This window comes from Bos indicus x Bos taurus, chromosome 26 (genome assembly GCF_003369695.1).
Source record: "Bos indicus x Bos taurus breed Angus x Brahman F1 hybrid chromosome 26, Bos_hybrid_MaternalHap_v2.0, whole genome shotgun sequence".
Lineage (NCBI taxonomy): Eukaryota > Metazoa > Chordata > Mammalia > Artiodactyla > Bovidae > Bos > Bos indicus x Bos taurus.
The window spans coordinates 80,348-102,061 of NC_040101.1; the positions used below are offsets into that span (position 1 = coordinate 80,348).

General features: G+C 45.7%; 2 protein-coding genes across 2 annotated transcripts; both read right to left on the reverse strand.

The window, feature by feature from the left end:
• Nucleotides 1-1,423: 1,423 nt before the first annotated feature.
• LOC113884702 (olfactory receptor 13G1-like) lies at nt 1,424-2,362 on the reverse strand. The gene has a single exon (XM_027529571.1). The coding sequence runs from the start codon at nt 2,360-2,362 to the stop codon at nt 1,424-1,426; it is 939 nt and encodes a 312-aa protein (XP_027385372.1).
• Nucleotides 2,363-20,245: 17,883 nt separating this feature from the next.
• LOC113884157 (olfactory receptor 13A1-like) lies at nt 20,246-21,223 on the reverse strand. The gene has a single exon (XM_027528384.1). It carries the CDS (start codon nt 21,221-21,223, stop codon nt 20,246-20,248), a length of 978 nt encoding a protein of 325 aa, XP_027384185.1.
• Nucleotides 21,224-21,714: the final 491 nt, after the last annotated feature.

Sequence of the window (21,714 nt, forward strand, 5' to 3'; positions counted from 1 at the left end):
TCGTGTCCAACTCTTTGTGACCCCATGAATCACAGCACGCCAGGCCTCCCTGTCCATCACCAACTCCCAGAGTTCACTCAGACTCATGTCCATCGAGTCAGTGATGCCATCCAGCCATCTCATCCTCTGTCGTCCCCTTCTCCTCCTGCCCCCAGTCCCTCCCAGCATCAGAGTCTTTTCCAATGAGTCAACTCTTCACATGAGGTCATCATTCACTGACTAACCATGTCACAAAAATGCCTCTACCAAGTCTTTCCAAAAAGAAGTCTGATGGTCTCATTGGTAGAAATCATCCCTGTATCATTCAATCTGCAGTCAGTGGTATTTACAGGGTGCCTGCCTCATACATGGTGCACATTGCTTACAGAATGAGCCAGTTTAGAGGAACAAACCCTGGTTCAAGTGTAAGAAGGTGGACCTTGTCATTGTCCTCAAAGTGTTTACAGTCTTCAGGAGACAGACAAGCACCATAGCAGGGGAAGATTTGCTCAAAGGAGACAGCCCCCAGGGAATCAAGAACACACTTCCCTCAAAGAGGCCCTTCTGTCCCCATCCCTTCAAGCCGCACAGATTCCCCACGCCCCTCCCCCAGCGCTGTGAAGCTAAATCACAAAGGAACAGAAAGGGCTCGCCCATGAAAAGCCCCTCTTCCCCAGCATCTCCCTGGGTTCCAAACCCTCCTGAGCCCAATCTTCCTGCCGTCCAGTTCTGAAGGGGAGGACAGCTGAGTTTGTGGTGGAGGGGGAAGAAAAGGAAAGAGCCTGGCCACTTTCCACACTGATGCCAGTAACATCTTTACATCATAGACTTGAAAAAGCCTTGCCAAAATATTCTCCTAAAAATCACTCACATTTAAAAAGACCACTCCTGGAAGACCACTTTGCTACCAGGGGGAACCTATCTTCCTGAAATCCGCCCCACACTCCCCCCAGTGGAAATCCCTATCCTAAGGTAGAACAGGACTAACATATCCTACCTTAATCCCTCTCGTCCCTGCTCAAATCCTCCTGTGACTAAGGCAAAGGCCACCCATTGCGAATGCAGAAGCCCAAAAAAGGAGGGCTGCAGCGAAGTCCAGGCTTGTTGGAAAACAAAGATGAGGCATCTTGGGAAGAAGTTGCTAGAAGGGCTGAAGAAAGGGCCAGGTGCAGCTGGTGATCTACTACGTGCTTCTTGGGTCATGAAGCTGTCATTGGTCATCCCAGGATCCACCAGGGAAGGACAGGGCGAGTCTGGGAGGTTAAGGGGCTTCCTGAAAGTGGGGGAGAGATGCCTAGAGCTGGTCCCATGGTCTCACTATACAGTCCAGTAGGGTGAGACCTTAGGAGGCAGGATGGGCTTCCAGACAACAACCATGCCCCAGTTTAGGGAAAGCCACACTGGGCCCCGCCCTCCAGGCAAGAGGACCTTGCTGGGCGTGACCTCAGCTGCAGGACAGAAGCCTCCTGAGCGCCGCCTTGACCTCCATGTTTCTCAGCGAGTAGATGAGGGGGTTCAGGGAGGGGGCCACGGAAGTGTAGATCACCGACACCAGCTTGTCCTTGTCCAGCGAGTAGCTGGAGGCGGGGCGGATGTAAGTGTAGATGACGGTGGAGTAGTACAAGGTGACCACCAGAAGGTGGGAGGAGCAGGTGGAGAAGGCGCGCCGCTTGCCCACCGCCGAGCGCATGCGCAGGATGCTGCCGATGATGCAGCCGTAGGACAGCGTGATCACCGAGAAGTTCCCCACGGCCAGGAAGATGTCTGCCGTGAAGGCCATGGTTTCATTCAGCTGGGTCGGGGCGCAGGAGAGCTTCAGCAGAGGGGGGATCTCACAGAAGAAGTGCTCCACCACGTTGGAGCGGCAGAAGGGCAGGCGAAGCAAGAGACTCGTGTTCACGCTGGTGTTGATCAGGCTGACTGTCCACACCACCCCCGCCAAGAGCGCGCACACCCGGGGGCCCATGAGGGCGCTGTAGTGCAGGGGCCGGCAGATGGCCACGTAGCGGTCATAGGCCATGGCCGAGAAGAGCAGCAGCTCGGCCCCCATGGACCACGTGAAGAAGAAGAGCTGGGCCATGCAGCCCCCATAAGAGATGGTCTTGCTAGCCACCATGCCCACCAGAAGCTCAGGTAGGATCGTGGACGTGCAGAGAATGTCCACCACAGCCAGGTTGACCAGGAAGAAGTACATGGGGGTGTGCAGGGCTGGACTGGAGTTGATGACCACCACAATGAGCAGGTTTCCAGAGAGGGCCACTGTGTACAGAAGCAGGAAGGCGGAAAAGAGCAGCGTTCGCAGCCCAGGTGTTTCTGAGAACCCCAGAATGAAGAACTCGGTGACTAGCGTCTGGTTCATCACAGCCCTGGAGGGTGCCAGCATTGTCCCTCTGAGACCATGGGCGCTGTTCCGACTCAGGCTGTAGAGAAAGCGTTTGAACTTGTTCTGAGTGTTCCCTCTTACACTCGTGTGCACAACCCACTAAGAAAGAGGATTTTAAAACTTATTTTGGCAATAAAAATGGAGCTTTGCGCTCCTGATAATTGTGGGATAATTATCAGGATTGTGGGATAATTGTGGGATAATTCTGGGAACTTTCAGTGAGAGCGACTGCCCCCTGAGGTGTGGAGAAGCTCAAATCCCCTCTCTGCCAGCGCAGGACTGAGATGGCCACTCACGGAAATTCCCAGACTCCAACTCCTGGTCAGTGTGCCAGGATTGTGCTTCCTGGCCCTCATGGAGCACATGTCGGGTGGGGTTGGGGTGGACTTCCAGGGGAACCCTGGGGAGGGGCGTTCTGACCTCTGTCTCCTATTTGAAAATCTGTATTTACAGCCACTCATACGCTCAGACCGTGTCTGGGGACAGAGGAGGAACAGCGAGAAAAATAACCTGCTATTGGAAAGAACCTTTTTCCCAAATCCCCGTTCTCCTCCTGGACTCGCTACGTCCAGTCAGTACTGACGGAGGTCAGCCAGGGGTCCTTACACCACTGTCCAGTGACTTGCGAGTGGAAAGCCAGGGGTCCGGATGGGACTGGACCCTGATTCAACTCCAGATTCTCTGCTGCCAGCCCCTGCACAGCCCACAACAGGGAGCCCCGCCCCCCTACCAAATCAGAGACAAATCACCACCAAAATGCTTCACCTGCATCAAAAATCTCCCCAGATAATCCTGAAATAGTGGGCACTCAGGCCCATGCATGCCAGCTTCCAAATGGAGATGCAGGTGCAGATGTCCTGGCTCTCTGAAAACCAAGATTGTGTGTGGGCTGTGCTGATTTCAAACTAGTGCTCCTTGAAAGTATTTCACCACTTAGATCATAGCACTTTAATTAAGAAGGAAGACTGTCTGCATGAAGCTGGTGACCAACAAACTACTTTCCGGTGCTGGCTTGGACCTGGGCGCCCTGTGCCCAGCTGCTTTAGAGTCAGTGTCTGGGAGCTTAGGGCTTTCACCAGATTCTACAGAAACAGGTCCCTGTGAGGGGCGGCCCGAGAATGACACGCAGACCACCAACTGCAGTGTGTTTACTGGTGTGGACAATGGTGACAGTTTTCAACCAACAGTCTCTTACATGAAAGGAGAGAAAGACCCAGAGTGGGAAAAGAGAGAGAGAGAGAGAGGTGTGGGAGAGAGAAAGACAAAGTGATTTTATTCCACATTTTTGTGCATATTACTCGCTTTGCATTTTTACTAAACTTTATTCTCAAACATGACAGACAAAGTGTTCTCATGGCTCTTAGAGAGTAAAATATAATCACCCAACAAAATAAAAACATTGTTTTTCGTCTATAAAACACACATGATGCATAAAATCCACATTAAATTATAGTATATGCTTACAAAAGATGGAAAATATCCTTTTGGAATTTCTGGTATCCTCTCAAGAAATTTTCTTCTCAGTCCTAAGAAAGAAACCTTTGAAGAATTCTCAGGAATCATTAGGAGATAGAAATGACTACAAGGAAAAAAATACAGTGGATCCACCTAGTATAATGAGTAGAGTCCATCAGAAATGTGTGACCATATAGGGCCTATATTGTCTATATGCCTAGAGAAGCCCTATATTGTCTAAGGTTGGCAGAAACATGACTCACAGTTCATGCTCAAGGGCCCGGAGGGGCCAATTAGCACAGAACCTGCTCTCCTTCACTAGGCGAAACCTACCTTGGATTCCGGACTCTCTGGAGAAGCTGACCAGCACCTTGGGGACAGATCTAATCACCACCAAGTAAGAACTGAGGTCATCCTTGGAAGCTACTGGAACACGGACTGGCACTCAGAAGTGTCCATCCAGGGACGGTTGACTAGCAGCAGCGGCATGAACAGCGGCAGGAGGTACAGAGCTGACACCAGACAATGAGGCTGTGGTGGCACCAGTCAGTCAACAGTCCGGCCCATCGTTTCTGCAGACACCGACTTCCCATCCCAAGAAAGAAGCACAAAGAAGTCATGGCTACCCCCTATCAGGTGGTCATTGGCCCAGGGCTCTTACTGCTCGTCTCCAGATTTCAGCATCTCGAGGGCTAGTGGCCATGTGCCACTGGCGGCCTTGCCCTCAGTGTCTGCTTTCACTGCTGCCTTCCTCACACCACCAGCAAGTGCAGATTTCACCCAGTCATGGCTACAACTCCTCTTAACAATTACTTGACATGAGGGGGAAATGGAAGATGCCCTGCCCTGGACAAACTACACACCGTGGCTAGTGCTAACCAGTGGCTGCAGGCTTCCCTCCTCCTACAAAGCATTAATTGTCCCCACTGGGGACATCAGTCCCCGAGGACATTAAATCTGGAATCACTGGTGACTGCTCAGCAGGTCTTCTGAGACCCATCCTGCTGATCTTGCCTGGATAGCTTCAATTCCTAGTTTTGATCTAATCAAGGATACACTCAGTCACCCTGACTCAGCGCAGGGGTTTTATGTCTTCATTCTCCATCCTGTGTTTTCAGAAAAGGGGTCAGCTTCTAACGTAGGGTGGTTGCAGAGAGTCAGTATGCTACCATTGTTGTTCAGTCCCTCAGTCGTGTCTGCCTCTTTGTGACCCCATGACTGCACCACGCCAGGCTTCCCTGTCTATCACCATCTCCTGGAGCTTGCTCAAACTCCATTGAGTCAGTGATGCCATCCAACTATCTCATCCTCTGTTGGCCCCTTCTCCTCCTGCCTTCAATCTTTCCCAGCATCAGGGTCTTTTCAAATGAGTCAGTTCTTCACATCAGGTGGCCAAAGTACTTGAGCTTCAGCTTCAGCATCAGTCCTTCCAATGATATTTGGAGTTGATTTCCTTTAGGATGGACTGTTTGGATCTTTTTGCAGTCCAAGAGACTCTCAAAAGTCTTCTCCAACACCACAGTTCAAAAGCATCAATTCTTCAGTGCTCAGCCTTCTTTATGGTCCAACTCTCACATCTGTACATGACTACTGGAAAAACCATAGCTTGACTAAACAGACCTTTGTTGGCAAAGTGATGTCTCTGCCCTTAATTTGCTGTCTAGGTTTGTCATAGCTTTTCTTCCAAGGAGCAAGCGTCTTTTAATTTCATGGCTGTAGTCATCATCTGCAGTGATTTTGGAGTCCAAGAAAATAAAGTCCTTCAGTTTCCATTATTTCCCCCATCTACTTGCCATGTAGGGATGGGACCAGGTGCCATGATTTTTGTTTTTTGAATGCTGCGCTTTAAGCCAACTTTTTCACTCTCCTCTTTCACCTTCTTCAAGAGGCTCTTTAGTTCCTCTTTGCTTTCTACCATAAGGGTTGTGTCATCTGCATATCTGAGGTTATTGATATTTCTCCTGGCAATCTTGATTCCAGCTTGTGCTTCATCCAGCCTAGCACTTTGCATGACATACTCTGCATATAAGTTAAATAAGCAGGGTGACAACATACAGCCTTGACATTACTCCTTTCCCGATTTTGAACCAGTTCATTGTTCCATGTTCAGTTCTAACTGTTGCTTCTTGACCTGCATATAGATTTCTCAGGAGGCAGGTAAGGTGGTTTGGTATTCCCATCTCTTTAAGAATTTTCCACAGTTTGTCGTGATCCACATAGTCAGAGGTTTTAACATAGTCAATGAAGAAGTAGATCTTTTTCTGGAATTCTCTTGCTTTTTCTATGATCCAGTGGATGTTGGCTATTTGATCTCTGGTTCCTATGCCTTTTCTAAAACCAGCTTGTATTCTGGAAGTTCTCAGTTCACATACTGTTGAAGCCTAGCTTTGAGGATTTTGAGCATTATTTTGTTAGCATGTAAAATGAGTGCAATTATGTGGTAGTTTGAACATTCTTTTGGCATTAGAATGGAAACTGAGCTTTTCCAGTCTTGTGGCCACTGCTGAGGACTACCTTTACTTATGTATGATTGATAAGTAAAAGTATATACTTTGTACAACATGGGTTTTTCAGGGTGTACAACATGATTTGATATGTGTAAACTGTGAAATGATTACCACAGTAAAGTTAAGTAACACATTCATAACCTCAAAAATTGTTTTTTAAGAATGCTTAATGTTTACTCTCTTAGTGACTATCAAGTGTACAACGTGGCATTATTAACCCTCGACTCCATGCGTGTGTTCCATCCTGAGAACTCGCTTGTCTCCTAGCTGAGAGTTTGTACTGTTTCGTCCCCGCGTCCCTTTTCCACACCCCCAGGCTCCGAGCAAGCGCCTGTCTCCTCTGTTTCCATGCGGTCAGTTTGCCAGGTTCCACAGTACAAGCAGCACTGTGCAGTATTTGTCATTTTATCCACCATCTCTCACTGGGCATGGTATCCTCCAGCTTCATCCACGTTGTCACAAATGGCAGGATGATGTTTGTAACTGTTTGATGGAGTATTTAGTATTTTCTGTGTAAGCTCATGCCATCTGCAAATACACATAGTTTTACTTTTTCCTTTCTGGTTTGGGTACTCCTTTTTGTTGCCTCTTTGCCCTGCCTAGGACTTCCAGTACTGTGGTGAATAAAAGTGGTGAGAGTGGGCATCCTTGTCTTATCCCTCATCTAGAGGAAACTTTTCATTTACCATTAGGGATGTCAGTGTGGGACCGTCATACACGGCCTTCCTTGTGCTCAGGCACCTTCTTTCTATACCTGATGCTTGACAGGTTTTATCCTGAAGGATGTTTTATTTTGTCAAACATTTTCTCAACATCTATTGAGATGATCATATGGTTTTTATCCTTTATTCTATCAATGTGGTGAATCATATTGATTGATTCACATATGTTGAACTATCCTTGCATCACAGGGATAAACCACGGATCATACCTCTTAATGTGCTGTTGAGCTGGTTTACTAACATTTTGCTAAGACTTTTGCATCTATGTTCATCAAGGATATTTGCCTGGAATTCTTTTCTCATGATGTCCTTGTCTGACTTTGGTAACAGAGTAGTGCTGGTGTGGTAAAATGAGTTTACAAGTGTTTCCTTCTCTTCATATGTTTATTAGAGTTTGAAAGTGAGAGGGTTAACAGGTAGGAAGGCCAGAGGTCCCCAAGGGACAGGAGGAAATAAACTGCAAGTGGCAGACACTCTTTTCTCAAACCTTAGGCTGATAATGGCTCAACAAACCAGTATTCATGTGAATTGTTTTACGGCCAGAGATGACACCCCTTGTGCCATCCTATCTCAAAAATGTGTGTTGTGGGAGAGGGCCTGGTGAAACTCCCTCAGCCTTGAGGTGTTTCCCTTATTTGATTAGCAGCCATCTAACATATATAAAGTGCCTTGCTAAAAACTAGTAAGAGGGAACTCTTTCTGTCCCTTTCTGATGTCTATATCAGATGCTTTCTCTACCTCTTTTTATACTTTAATAAAACTTTGCTACACAAAAGCTCTGATCAAGCCTCATCTCTGGCCCCAGATCCAGAGGCCACGAATCCTGGTGGTGTTCATGGCTCACAGCAGCAAACTATCAAAAGGACTGGTGTTGATCCTTAAATATTTTGTAGAATTCACCCATGAAATCATTTGGTCCTGGGCTTTTCTTTGTTAGGAGGTTTTTCTACTATTACTATTAATTATTACTGCATTAATCTCCTTACTCACTAGTTTTGTTCAGATTATGTATTTCTGATCAGTCTTGATAGGTGATTAGTTTATAGAAATGTATTCATTTCTTCTACATGATCCAATTTGGGGGGGTGGTGGGTATAATTGTTTACAGTATTTCCATATGACTATCATAGTATTTCCTATGACTGACTGATCTAAGGGTTCTCTCTTCATCTTGTTTACTGTTTCCTGTGCTGTGCAAAAGCTTTTAAGTTTAACTAGGTTCCATTTGTGTATTTTTGTTTTTATTTTCATTACTCTAGGAGGTGGATCAAAAAAAGATTTTTATGTCAGAGAGTGTTCTGCCTGTTTCCCTCTAAGAGCTGTACAGTTACTGGATTTATGTCTTTCATCCACTTTGAGTTTATTTCTGAGCATGGTGTTAGGGAGTGTTCTGATTTCATTCTCTTACTGTAGCTGTCCTGTTTTCCTAGCACCATTTATTAAAGAGGCCGTCTTTTCTCCATTGTATATTCTTGCTTCCTTTGTTGTAGATTAATTGACCATAGATGTGTGGGTTTATCTCTGGACATTCTCTCCTGTTCCATTGACATTTAGTTCTGTGTTTGTGCCAGCACCATACTGTTTTGATGACTGTAGCTTTTTAATATAGTCTGAAGTAAAGGGGTCTGATTCTTCCAGCTCCATCTTTCTTTCTCAAGATTGCTTTGACCATTCAGGATCTTCTGTATTTGCATACAAATTGTAAAAATTTTGTGATGTAATTCTGTGAAAGACTACCATTGGTAATTCGATGGTAATTGCATTGAATCTGTTACTTGCTTTGGGTAGTATAATCATTTTGGTAATACTGATTTTTCCAAACCAAGAACTATTTCTGTCATTGTTGATTTCTTTCATCAGTATCTTATAGTTTTCTGAGGACAGGTCTTTTACCTCCTTGGGTAGGTTTATTCCTAGGTATTTTATACATTTTGATGTGATGGTAAATGGAATTGTTTCCTTAATTTCTCTTTCTGTTCTTTTTCTGTTAGTGTCATAGGAATGCAAGAGATGTGTGTGAAATAATTTTGTATCCTGCAATCTGATCAAATTCATTTATAAGCTCTAGTAGTTTTCTGGCAGCGTCTTTGGGATTTTCTATCTATAGTATCACATAATCTACAAACAGTGACAGTTTTTACTTCTTCCTTTCCAATTTGTATTCCTTTTATTTTTTTATTCTCTGATTGCCAAGGCTAGGACTTCCGAAACTATGTCGAATACAAGTGGTGAGAGTGGACATCCTTGTTTTGTTCTTGATCTTTGAGGAAATGTTTTACGGTTTTCATTATTGAAAATTCCCATTTCTTTGGGGTCAGTTTCTGAATTTTTATTATCTTCCTTTTGTGGTGTTGTGTTTGGTCTATTATTCATGTTCTGTTTAGCCTTGAATTGCTCTCCGTGCATTCAAAGGAGCAAACACCTCATGGTACTGTTTGTGGGAACTCAGCTGAGTGGGTTGGAGCCCAGATGTTTACTAGTGAGTCCACAGTAGGGTTTGCAGTTGGAAGTCCCATTAACAGGGTCTCTCTCCTAGGTGTGTGTGAATTCTGTCTGGTCTTTGAGTTGATGGCACTGTCTCTAGGATCTTGTTCAGTAGAGCTAACACTTGACAAAGATCTGTTCAGGATCTGCAGACAGTCTGCAAACAGTGCTATCAGATTCACAGATGTGTGTGACTTCAGCAGGTCACTTGGGCAGGCAAGATTCCCCCAGATGCAGCTGAGAGGAGGTCGTGCTGAGTCACAGGGCTGCTTGCAGGAAGCACAGCCAAGACTAGGTTTGAGGTGGGCTCGAGGCACAAAGAAGGGTGTCTCCTGCCAGGTTCCTGTGGAGTCAGGACTCCGTCTACTGCAGCCTGAGTGGAGCCAGGTCCTAGGGCTGCTTCAGGATCCACAGTTGGACTGAAATCCACAGACCTGCCTCTGGGAGCACAAACAGGCATGGCTCCACGTGGGTCACTGGGCAAGCTGGAGTACACTCACAGCTGGGAGGAGTCCAGCCAAGCTACAAGACCATGTCAGGACCTACAGACATACCAAGACTAAAGGGTTTGCCTCAGGGGCACAGACGCTCACTTCTCCCCGTGTGGACCCAGGTTTTTTAGTTCTTCCACATCCCTCAGGAGGAACCCTGCAGCCTCTCCCCTCACCACTTCCCACCCCCATGTTTGCTCTGTATTATCTTTGATTCCTCAGTCCTCCTACTCATCCAAGCCAGATCCCCTTGACTCATAACAAATTTTATTCCAGCAGGGGGTCCAAACATCCATGCACTCATTAGAAATTTGTAGATCAGAGTCTGGCACCGAACCCCAGCTTAGCCTCAGGGATGCAGTGAAGGCCTAGCCACATCTGTGCCCTTCCTAAGGCTTTACACACACACACATGGCAGGTGTGAAGCGGGGATGCATAGACACAGCAGCAGCTCTGCCTTGTCCTCTCTGTGTGCCTGGCTCCTGAACGCTTCCCTCCTAGCTGGACTTCCACTTCCCTCTGAGGACTACACTTCAGCTCCTGATGCCACATCACTGCATATGAGAACAGTGTGTCTTGCATATTTACCTTCCAGCCCCACCACAAGTGAACAGTGACCGGTCAGAGCGGCAGGATGAAGTCCCACTGCCCTTACTTTTGCCAGTTTTATGATCCAGAGCTCCCTGTGGGATCAGCTGAAACTTCACCTGAAATCAGTCGCATTCATGCTTCTCTTCTTCTCCTTCCCTACATGGTTTCCCTGGAGAATCTGCTTAATAAACCTCTTGCACAAACTGCTGCCTCTGGGTCTGGTCTAGGAAGCCCACCCAAGGCAGTCAGCCAATGGCTGCTAATGGCTGACAATAGGTGTTTGGGTTGAGAAGCTACTTATACTTCAGGTAAACAATAACACCAATGGGAAGTGTGTGTTATGGGTAATGATGGGCTTCCGGATAGTGTGCCTTGGGGCCACTTTGTCCCACTGCAAGGGGAGCAGCACCAGCTTACAGAAGATCCAGATGGGTTCAGCTCTTCCAAAGACTTTCACAAGCGCCCTATTTGATGCTCCCAATCCCCCCTCCTGGGAGCTCCATGTAATGTGATGCAGGTGATTTTCAGTCCTGCTTTCAGAGAATCATCATCATCTCCACCGTTCTCATGCCACAGTCTCCCCTCCATGTATGAAGACTTCAAGGACGGGTCTCCTTTCAAAGGGCTGGGGGAGAAACACCTGAATATGTGGTTCAGGATTTTGTACTGTGCACTTTGCTCCTTAGACTTCTTCAGTTCACTTCAGTTCAGTCACTCAGTCGTGTCTGACTCTTTGCAATCCCATGGACTGCAGCACACCAGGCCTCCCTGTCCATCACCAACTCTCCCGGAGTTTACTCAAACTCATGTCCATTGAGTCGGTGATGCCATCCAACCATCTCATCCTCGGTCATCCCCTTCTCCTCCCGCCTTCAATCCTTCCCAGCATCAAAGTCTTTTCCAATGAGTCAGTTCTTCGCATCAGGTGGCCAAAGTATTGGAGCTTCAGCTTCAGCATCAGTCCTTCCAAAGAAGGTATTCAGGACTGATTTCCTTTAGGATGGACTGGTTGGATCTCCTTGCAATCCAAGGGACTCTCAAGAGTCTTCTCCAACACCAAAGTTCAAAAGCATCAATTCTTTGGCACTCAGCTTTCTTTATAGTCCAACTCTCACATCCATACATGACTGTTGGAAAAACCATAGCTTTGACTATGCAGACCTTTGTTGGCAAAGTAATGTTTTTGCTTTTTAATGAGCTGTCTAGGTTGGTCATAACTTTTCTTCCAAGGAGCAAGCATCTTTTAATTTTATGGCTACAGTCACCATCTGCAGTGATTTTGGAACCCCACCCCACCCCCCAAATAAAGTCTGTCACTGTTTCCACTGTTTCCCCATCTATTTGCCATGAAGTAATGGGATCGGATGCCATGATCTTTGTTTTCTGAATGTTGAGTTTTAAGCCAAGTTTTTCACCCTCCTCTTTCACTTTCATCAAGAGGCTCTTTAGTTCTTCTTTGCTTTTTGCCATAAGGGTGGTGTCATCTGTGTATCTGAGGTTATTGATATTTTTCCCAGCAATCTTGATTCCAGCTTGTGTTTCTTCCAGTCCAGCATCTCTCATGATTTACTCTGCATATAAGTTAAATAAGCAGGGTGACAATACACAACCTTGACATACTCCTTTTCCAATTTGGAACCAGTCTGTTGTTTCATGTCCAGTTCTAGCTGTTGTTTCTTGACCTGCATACAGATTTCTCAGGAGGCAGGTCAGGTGGTCTGGTGTTCCCATCTCAGTGCCGTTAGTAATAGGAAGACTGCCGCTGGAGCCCTACACAACACACAGTAGTGTGGCCCAACTCTAAACTTCACAGTATCTCAGTTCCAGTCTGAAGTCCAGCATCACAGTTCTCCAGAACAACACGGACATACCATTCACTCAAGAAATATTTACTGAATACCTAGTATGTGTCAGGCATTCAGTGTTATACTCAGCTTGAATAAAGGAGATACAGACTTCACAAACATACAATCTGCATTCTAGCAAGTAAGACAGTCTTGCATTCAACTGACATTGGAAATAAAAAAATTATTAGAAATAAAAACTTAACAGATAAAATCCATTACCCATAGAACTTATGTTCTAGTAAAATACACATATAAATAAATAATACAATTTCAAAAAATAAATTGACATAGTGTGAATAGCTGGAGGAGGACTTCCAGGTTAGAAGACAAAGAAGGACACTGTGGGTTACAGTTCACCTGAGACCTAAAGCCAGGTGAGGAGGTAGGTCAGTAGGGAATGGGAATGTGTTTAACACAAAGAGCAGGCTGAGACAATGGGGCCAATGGTGAGGGGAGACTGGGTGGCAAGATTAGAGGAGGGTGCAGCTGAAGCACATGGGACCCTGGAGATTCAGGGGGTCTAACTTTTATTCAGAGTGTGGTGAGAAGCAATTACAGTGTCTGTATTTCAGATGAAGGGCAAAAGAGTGCTGGGCAACAATTTGCTGATCTCTAATCTCATTCTTTACACTCCAGGTCATGCCTCCCTCTTCCCCACTCTTCCCAGGGTCCAGCAATGACTGGGCTAAACTTGTACGCAGATTTCAAGATCTTTCAACATCCCATAAAATCCTCAAAGCGGGCGAAAGATGACAGTGGGCGGGCAGAGATGACCATGACTGCATACCAACCTGAGTCCCTCTTCATGGCTCTACTCCCAGTCAGATTCACCAGGGAAATCTGACCAGTCAGTGAGCAGAGCTGGATTTTAGAACTCACCCACTTCTTTCCTATTACAGCCCCAGGAGCACACATTAAACTCCAGAATGTCAATGAAGCTCTTGGGCCGCAGATCCCCTAAATGCACCGTCATTGCTGATGGCACCGAATTGGGTGGTGTTTCCCTAGTCTACGAAGTCAGGCTATAAACACTGGGTCAGACATATACAAAGTGTGTCCTGGCCACATGACTTTTTGGAACCTTCATAAAGGGTTCATATTGCCTCTCCAACAGTTGAACAAATAACTCATCATTTTTTTCTAAAGGCTTTGGCCACAACCCTCTCCTTTTGTTGGACATTCTTCATCCATTTTGCGTGAAGGAAGTCATTGTATGCATTTCTTTTGCATTTTTGACAATACTAAGATGGGAGAGGGAAGAAGATGACCTTCCAGAGTCTGTTTCACAATCCAGCCAGGGCTCTTAGTAATCCGGCATAACCTCCTCAGTCCCTTCTGGTCAGCATCTCACAAACATAAGCAAATCACTGGGTTCTGGTCACAAAATCCCTAGTCATCCCAAATACTCCCCAGAATTCCTTAGAACCTTAAGAATAAGAAAACCACACAAACTCCTGTTAGGACCTATTTTCTTTACTCATAGTGTGATTTTTTTTTCTTGATCTACACTTTCAGTTCAGTTCAGTTCAGTCATTCAGTCGTGTCTGAATCTTTGCGATCCCATGGACTGCAGCACACCAGGCTTCCCTGTCAATCACCAACTCCCGGAGCTTGCTCAAACTCATGTTGATTGAGTCAGTGATGCCATCTAACCATCTCATCCTCTCTCGTCCCCTTCTCCTCCCACCTTCAATCCTTCCTGGCATCAGGGTCTTTTCCAATGAGTCAGTTCTTCACATCAAGTGGCCAAAGTATTGGAGCTTCAGCTTCAGCATCAGTCCTTCCAATGAATATTCAAGACTGATTTCCTTTAGGATGGACTGGCTGGATCTCCTTGCAGTCCAAGGGACTCTCAAGAGTCTTCTCCAACACCAAAGCTCAAAAGCATCAATTCTTTGGCACTCAGCTTTCTTTACAGTCCAACTCTCACATCCGTACATGACTACAGAAAAACCATAGCTTTGAATTGATGGACCTTTGTCAGCAAAGTAATGTCTCTGCTTTTTAATATGCTGTCTAGGTTTGTCACAGCTTTTCTTTGAAGGAGCAAGCATCTTTTAATTTCATGGCTGCAGTCACCATCTGAAGTTATTTTGGAGCTCAAAAAATAAAGTCTCTCACTGTTTCCATTGTTTCCCCATTTATTTGCCATGAAGGGATGGGATCGGATGCCATGATCTTAGTTTTCTGAATGTTGAGCTTTAAGCCAACTTTTTCACTCTCCTCTTTCACTTTCATCAAGAGGCTCTTTAGTTCTTCTTCACTTTCTGCCATAAGGGTGGTGCCATCTGCATATCTCAGGTTAATGATATTTCTCCCAGAAACCTTGATTCCAGCTTGTACTTCATCCAGTCCAGCATTTTGCATGATGCACTTGTCAGGTAAATAAGTAAATAAGATAAATAAGTAGGGTGACTATGCCCTGACGTACTCCTTTCCTGATTTGGAACCAGTCTGTTGTTCCATGTCCAGTTCTAACTGTTGCTTCTTGACCGACATACAGATTTCTCAGGAGGCAGGTAAGGTGGTCTTGTATTCCCATCTCTTGAAGAATTTTCCAGTTTCTTGTGATCCACACAGTCAAAGGTTTTGGTGTAGTCAATAAAACAGAAGTAGATTTTTTTTCTGGAACTCTCTTGCTTTTTCTATGATTCAAAGGATGTTGGCAATATGAGCTCTGGTTTCTCTGCCTTTTCTAAATCCAAATTGAACATCTGAAAGTTCATGGTTCACATACTGTTGAAGCCTGACTTGGAGAATTTTGAGCATTACTTTACTAGCGTGTGAGATGAGTGCAATTGTGCGGTAGTTTGAGCATTCTTTGGTATTGCCTTTCTTTGGAATTAGAATGAACACTGACCTTTTCCAGTCCTGTAGCCACTGCTGAGTTTTCCAAATTTGCTGGCATGTTGAGTGTAGCACTTTCACAGCATCATCTTTCAGGAATTGAAATAGCTCAACTGGAATTCCATCACCTCCACTACCTTTGTTCATAGTGATGGCTCCTAAGGCCCACTTGACTTTGCATTCCAGGATGTCTGGCTCTAGGTGAGTGATCACACCATCGTGGTTATCTGGGTCATGAAGATCTTTTTTGTACAGTTCTTCTGTGTATTCTTGCCACTTCTTCTTAATATCTCCTGCTTCTGTTAGGTCCATACCACCTCTGTCCTCTGTTGAGCCCGTCTTTGCATGAAGTGTTCCCTTGGCCTCTCTGATGTTCTTGCAGAGATCTCTAGTCTTTCCATTCTGTGTTGTCCTCTACTCCTTTGCACTGATCGCTGAGAAAGGCTTTCTCATCTCTCCTTGCTATTCTTTGGAACTCTGCGTTCAGATGGATATATCTTTCCTTTCCTCCTTTGCCTTTAGCTTTTTTTGATCTACACTTTATCACTGCCCAATGTCTGAATAAATTGTATAGACCATTAATTACAGCAAATGTATTCATGCAATCAACAGCACTGATTGATCCTCTATTAAGTACCAGAGACTATGGTATCTATTTAAGATATAACAGTAAGAGAAAAAAACATGACCTCTACCTTTAGTACAGAGAAGGCAATGGCACCCCACTCCAGTACTCTTGCCTGGGGAATCCCAGGGACAGGGGAGCTTGGTGGGCTGCCATCTATGGGGTCGCACAGAGTCAGATACAGCTGAAGTGACTTAGCAGCAGCAGCTACCTTTAGTAAAATTACAGCCTATTGCAAGAGGAACACATTAATAAAATTATCACTCAAGTTAATTTCAAATCACAAGTATATGTTCTGTATAAAGGAACAAAGATAATGGTAAATTTCTTGTTAAAACCAAACCTATTTTTAAAAAAACAGCTCAACATCATTAAAGTACTAAAGAAAAAATCCTAGAAATTCCATACCTAGCAAAAACATCTTTCAAATATGAAAGTGAAATAGTTACATTATATGTAAATGGTCAAAACATCCCAATTAAAAGGCAGAACGTTTTAGATTGGCATAAAAAGTATGCTGCCCACTCAGAAAAGCACTTTAGATATAAAGACACAAGTACATTATAAATAAAAGGATAAAGGATAAAAGGATAAATAAAAGGATAAAGGATAAAGGAAAATATATTCTATGTTAATGACAGTCAAAAGAAGACTAGAGTGATGATGTTAATATCAGACAGTGTTCATTTCAGAGCAAAAAAATATTGCCAGGTATAAAGAAGGTCACCTAATAATAAAAGGTTAGAATAAAATTTGAAACAATTAATTAATGTGACATAAGATCCTTAAATTTTTATGCACCCAATTACAGACTTTGGAAATATATGAAGTAAAAATTGATAGAACTGCATGGGGAAATAGACAAAGCCACAATTATAGAGGGAGATTTCAAACTTCCTCTCTCAGTAATTGATAGGGGAAGTAAACAGAACAGCAACAAGGATATAGTGACCTGAGCACCTTGACCACCTTGACTTCATTCATACTCATGGAATACTCTACCCAGTAACAGTAGAATACACATTCTTTTTGAGGACATCAAAACACTTACCGTGAAAGACCATATACTAGAACATAAAATAAGTTTCAACAAATGTTAAAGGATTTAAGTCACAGAAATAATGTGTGCTGACCACAACGAAGTTGAGTTAGAAGTCAATAATAGATATACACCTGGAAAATGTTCAAATACTTTAAAACGTAATGATGCATTTCTGAACAACACATGAGTCATTCAAGAAATCAGGAAGTTAGATCACATTCTGAACTTAATGAAAATGAAAAGACATATGAGAATCTGTTGGATGCTGCTAAAGCAGAAGTTAAGGGGATATTTTAACACTATATCCATGTAGGGAGAAGGCAATGGTGACCCACTCCAGTACTCTTGCCTGGAAAATCCCATGGACATGGGATCTCGAAGAGTCAGACATGACTGAGCAACTTCACTTTCACTTTTCACTTTCATGCACTGGAGAAGGAAATGGCAACCCACTCCAGTGTTCTTGCCTGGAGAATCCCAGGGACGGGGGAGCCTGGTGGGCTGCTGTCTATGGGGTCGCACAGAATCGGACACGACTGAAGTGACTTAGCAGCAGCAATAGCATATCCAAGTAGAAAGAAAGAAAAATTCCAATTTCATCCCATGAGCAAGAGGAAGCTCCTCAATATTCTAGCAGGAGAATGACATAATTAGATTTCAGTTGTTTACATGTGGTTCTGTTCAGCACTAAAACGCATGAAGTAATCAGAACTCTCATCCATTGCTCTGGGAGTAAAACATGGTACAACCACTTTGGAATAAACAGTGGTAGTTTCTTATGAAACTAAAAAATACACAGCTTTGATCAAGTAATTCCAGTCATAATTACTTACTGAAAAGAAACAAAGGCTCAGTCATGTCCAATTCTGCAACCCCACAGACTGCAGCCTGCCAGGCTCCTCTGTCCATGGGATTTCCCAGGCAAAAATACTGGAGCGAGTAGCCATTTCTTTCTCCAGTGGATCTTCCTGACCCAGGGGTCAAACCCACATCTCCTGCTTGACAGGTGGATTCTTTACCACTGAGCCACCAGAAACAAAAACAGGTGTGTGTGTGTGTGTGTGTGTGTGTGTGTTCATAAAAGCTCTATTCCTAGTAGCAAAGTTATAAATGATGTTACCAAACCACATGCAAAACAATAGAACTGAACAACTTTCTGACACTACTCAAAACATTAACTCAAAATGTGTCGAAGATTCACACGAAGACCTGAAAGACCTGTGCCAATAAAATCCCGAGATGAAGACACAGGAACAAACTCCCCGACACGGGTCTTGGCATGTTCTTTGTGGATATGACACCTAAAGCACAAGCAACAAAATAAAAATAAACAAGTTGGACTATATCAAACTAAAAGGTTTCTGCACAACAAAAGAAACCATCAACATGAAAAGGGAACCTACTGAGCGGAAGAAAATATTTGTAAGTCATATATCTGATAAGGGGCTAATATCCAAAATTTGTAAAGAACTGATACAACTCAACAGTGAACAAGCAATCCAGATGATAAATGAATTCATATTAAATGAACAAAGGACCTGAATAGATATTTTTTTCCAAAGAAGATAGTCAAATGGACAAGAGATATGTGAACAGATACTCAACATCACTGGCCACCAGGGAATGAAAATAAAAACCACAATAAGGTACCACTCCACACCTGTTAGAATAACTACCATTAAAAAAACAAAGAGATAACAAATCCTGGCAGGGATGTGGATAAAAGGGAATCTTGGATTACTGCTGGTGGGACTGTAAATTGGTTCCATCAATATGGAACAGTATGGAGGGTCCTCAAAAAATTAAATATAGAATTATCATAAGATCCAGTGTCCCACTTATGGGTATATATCCAAAGGAAATGATATCACTATGTCAATATCACACATATGCAAACACATATACCATAAAAAGAAGAAAAATCCTTTAAGAAGAAGGAAATCCTACCATTTGCAACAGCATGAAGGGACTCTGAGGGCATTATGCTAAGTGAAATCAGTCAGCCAGGGATATATACTGTATGATCTCACTTAAATGTGGAATCTAAAAACCCTTACAAACTCATAGAAAAAGAGATCAGATTTGAGGTTACCAGAGGCAGGGGTGGGACTGGGGTATAGAAGGAAGGGGGTCAAAAGTCACAAGCTTCCAGTTACAAGCAAGTCCTGGGATAGGAAGCAGCTGAGATCGTAGATGCCAAAAGTTCTCATCACAAGAAAATGGCTTTTTTCTTTCTCTCATTCTTTCTTGTATTTGCATCAAATGATCCACTTGGCTGGGGCTGAAGGTGGTCTTTCACCGGTTGTGCAAGCCCTTGAGGACCTCCAGGTCTACCAGGGAGGGATGCCTCTGAGGGCCAAGTGTCAGGTAAGCACTCACAGCAGCCAGCCTGGGGCTCAGGACTGAACCTTTAACCCCTCCCCATTGAAGCCCTGGAGGCAGTAACTGCGGCTCCACATTCGGTACCCTGCAGCTATTAAAGATAAATGTCCCCTTTTCTGAGAGAAGAAAAAGTAAATAAAAGCACACCTCCTTCTGCAGGTCATTAGGTGGAAGGCTGGATTCCGCTGTCTTTCTCCGTCCGTGTGCCAGGACCAGGAGCTCCCAGACACGGCGAAGAGCTCTGCACCTCGTCTTTTCCCCACACGCCAATGGGTATCTGATTGGAGAATCGGGGCCTGGGGGACCCCACATCAGAATGTACCAGGCAGTGTGCACACTGGGTGAGTCTGACTCTTGCAACTCCCCCGCACATGACCCCTGGCCCGGGAATGGGAAGGGGCCAGCCGCACCACCAGGTGCCAGGTGCTGGGAAAACTAGTCGGCAAGGTGCTGGAGGGGGAGCTGAGGGACTCTGCCTGCCTCCTGCCCTTCCTCCTCGCCCCCGCTGTCTCTCCCATTACCCCTTTAACCCCTCCCCGTTGAAGCCCTGATAGCATCCGCCCTTAGGGCTTTGGAACGCTTAGTTAAGGACCTCCTGGAACGCCGGCAGCGCCCCCAGGATTGCACATTACAGTTAAAGTGTTGTCGCTCAGTCGTGTCCGACTCTTTGCAACCCCATGGACTGTAGCCCTCCAGGCTCCTCTGTCCCTGGGATTCTCCAGGCAAGAAGATTGGAGTGGGTTGCCATTTCCTTCTCCATTACAGGTAAGTCTATCACATCAACTACCTTCTCGCTCTTTGCCTCTTACATCAGACTCTCAACGTCCTATTTTGAAACTCGCTGCTTAGTTTGCAAAGTCCGCATCAGCCACTTCCCTTCTTTACTGGATTCAGGAAAACACTTTCCTGAGCGCCACCTTGACATCCTTGTTCCGCAGTGAGTAGATGAGAGGGTTCAGGGTGGGGCTGACTGCTGTGTACAGCACGGCGACAACTTTGCCGTTTTCCAAGGAGGAGCCGGACCCCGGGAGGATGTAGGTGTAGATGACGGTGGAGTAGTACAAGGTGACCACCAGGAGGTGGGAGGAGCAGGTGGAGAAGGCGCGCTGCTTGCCCGCGGCCGAGCGCATGCGCAGGATGCTGGCGATGATGCAGCCGTAGGACGCCATGGTGAGCAGGAAGTTGACCACCCCGAAGTAGACGTCCGCGACGACTATCATAACGTTGTTCAGCGTAGTTGGGCTGCAGGAGAGCAGCAGCAGCGTGGGGACTTCACAGAGAAAATGCTGGATCTGATTGGGGCCGCAGAATGTCAGCCTTGTCATCAGGCCTGTGTGCACGGACGTGCTGACTGCACTGACAGCCCACACGCTGCCGGCCAGCAAGACGCGGACAGGCCGGCCCATCCGCGAGCTGTAGTGCAGCGGGCGGCAGATGGCCACGCAGCGGTCGTAGGCCATGACCGTCAGCAGCAGCAGCTCGGCCCCCAGAAACCAGGTCAGGAAGAAGAGTTGAGTCATGCATCCCTGGTAGGAGATGGTGCCACCCTTGACCACCAGGTTCTCCAGCAATTTGGGGAGAACTGTAGACGTGCAGACAATGTCTAAAACAGCCAGGTTGGTGAGAAAGAAGTACATCGGGGTATGGAGGCCTGGGTGCAGGCTGATGGCCGTGACAATGAGGGTGTTCCCTGCAAGAGCCCCCAGGAAAAGGAGGAGGAACAAGACCAGGAAGAGACCCCGGAGCCCAGGCTCCTCTGAGAAACTCTGCAGGGCAAACTCCTCCACAGATGAGTGGTTGTGTGTGTCCACGTGGTGTTCGAGCCCTTGCAGCCTCTGGGACACAGCCGGCCTGGCACAGGGAGACATGGGGTGGTGGGGCAGTGCTGCAGAAAAGTTTGCTGTTGGCAGCTTTGCTGCAAAAAGCACATAATTAAGATATCGGCCAAGGTCCCAGCACCCAGGGACATTCAGGGAAGTTACTCCACTCTGCCCACAGCCTGGTGGCCCCCATCAGCCCCACAGACACCCTGTCTCACGACAGCCTCCATCACTCCCTGGACCACACTAAAGGGAAGTCTGAGTCCTCCTTGCTTGGTTTTGAACACTTTCTGCAGCATCCAGAGACGTGGAAGCTCTCTATTGCATGCTGGGCCCGTCACTGTGTGGGGAAGTCCCCATCGAGCCCGGCACAGAACTCAAGATTCCCAAAAGGAAAACCTAGTCAGCTGGGTCAGGGCTCAGGGAAGGGAGGGAAGTTTTACCCTTGCCAGCGGCAAAATGGGTGCTCACGGGGGAGTACAGGGTCTCAGAGGGGAATGAGCGGCCGGGGGCAGAAAGGCTCCAGCTCTTTGGGGAAG

Excerpts from the sequence above, each read along its gene's own strand:
- LOC113884157 (XM_027528384.1), bottom strand. The coding sequence starts at position 21,223 with ATGTCTCCCTGTGCCAGGCCGGCTGTGTCCCAGAGGCTGCAAGGGCTC.
- LOC113884702 (XM_027529571.1), bottom strand. The coding sequence starts at position 2,362 with ATGCTGGCACCCTCCAGGGCTGTGATGAACCAGACGCTAGTCACCGAG.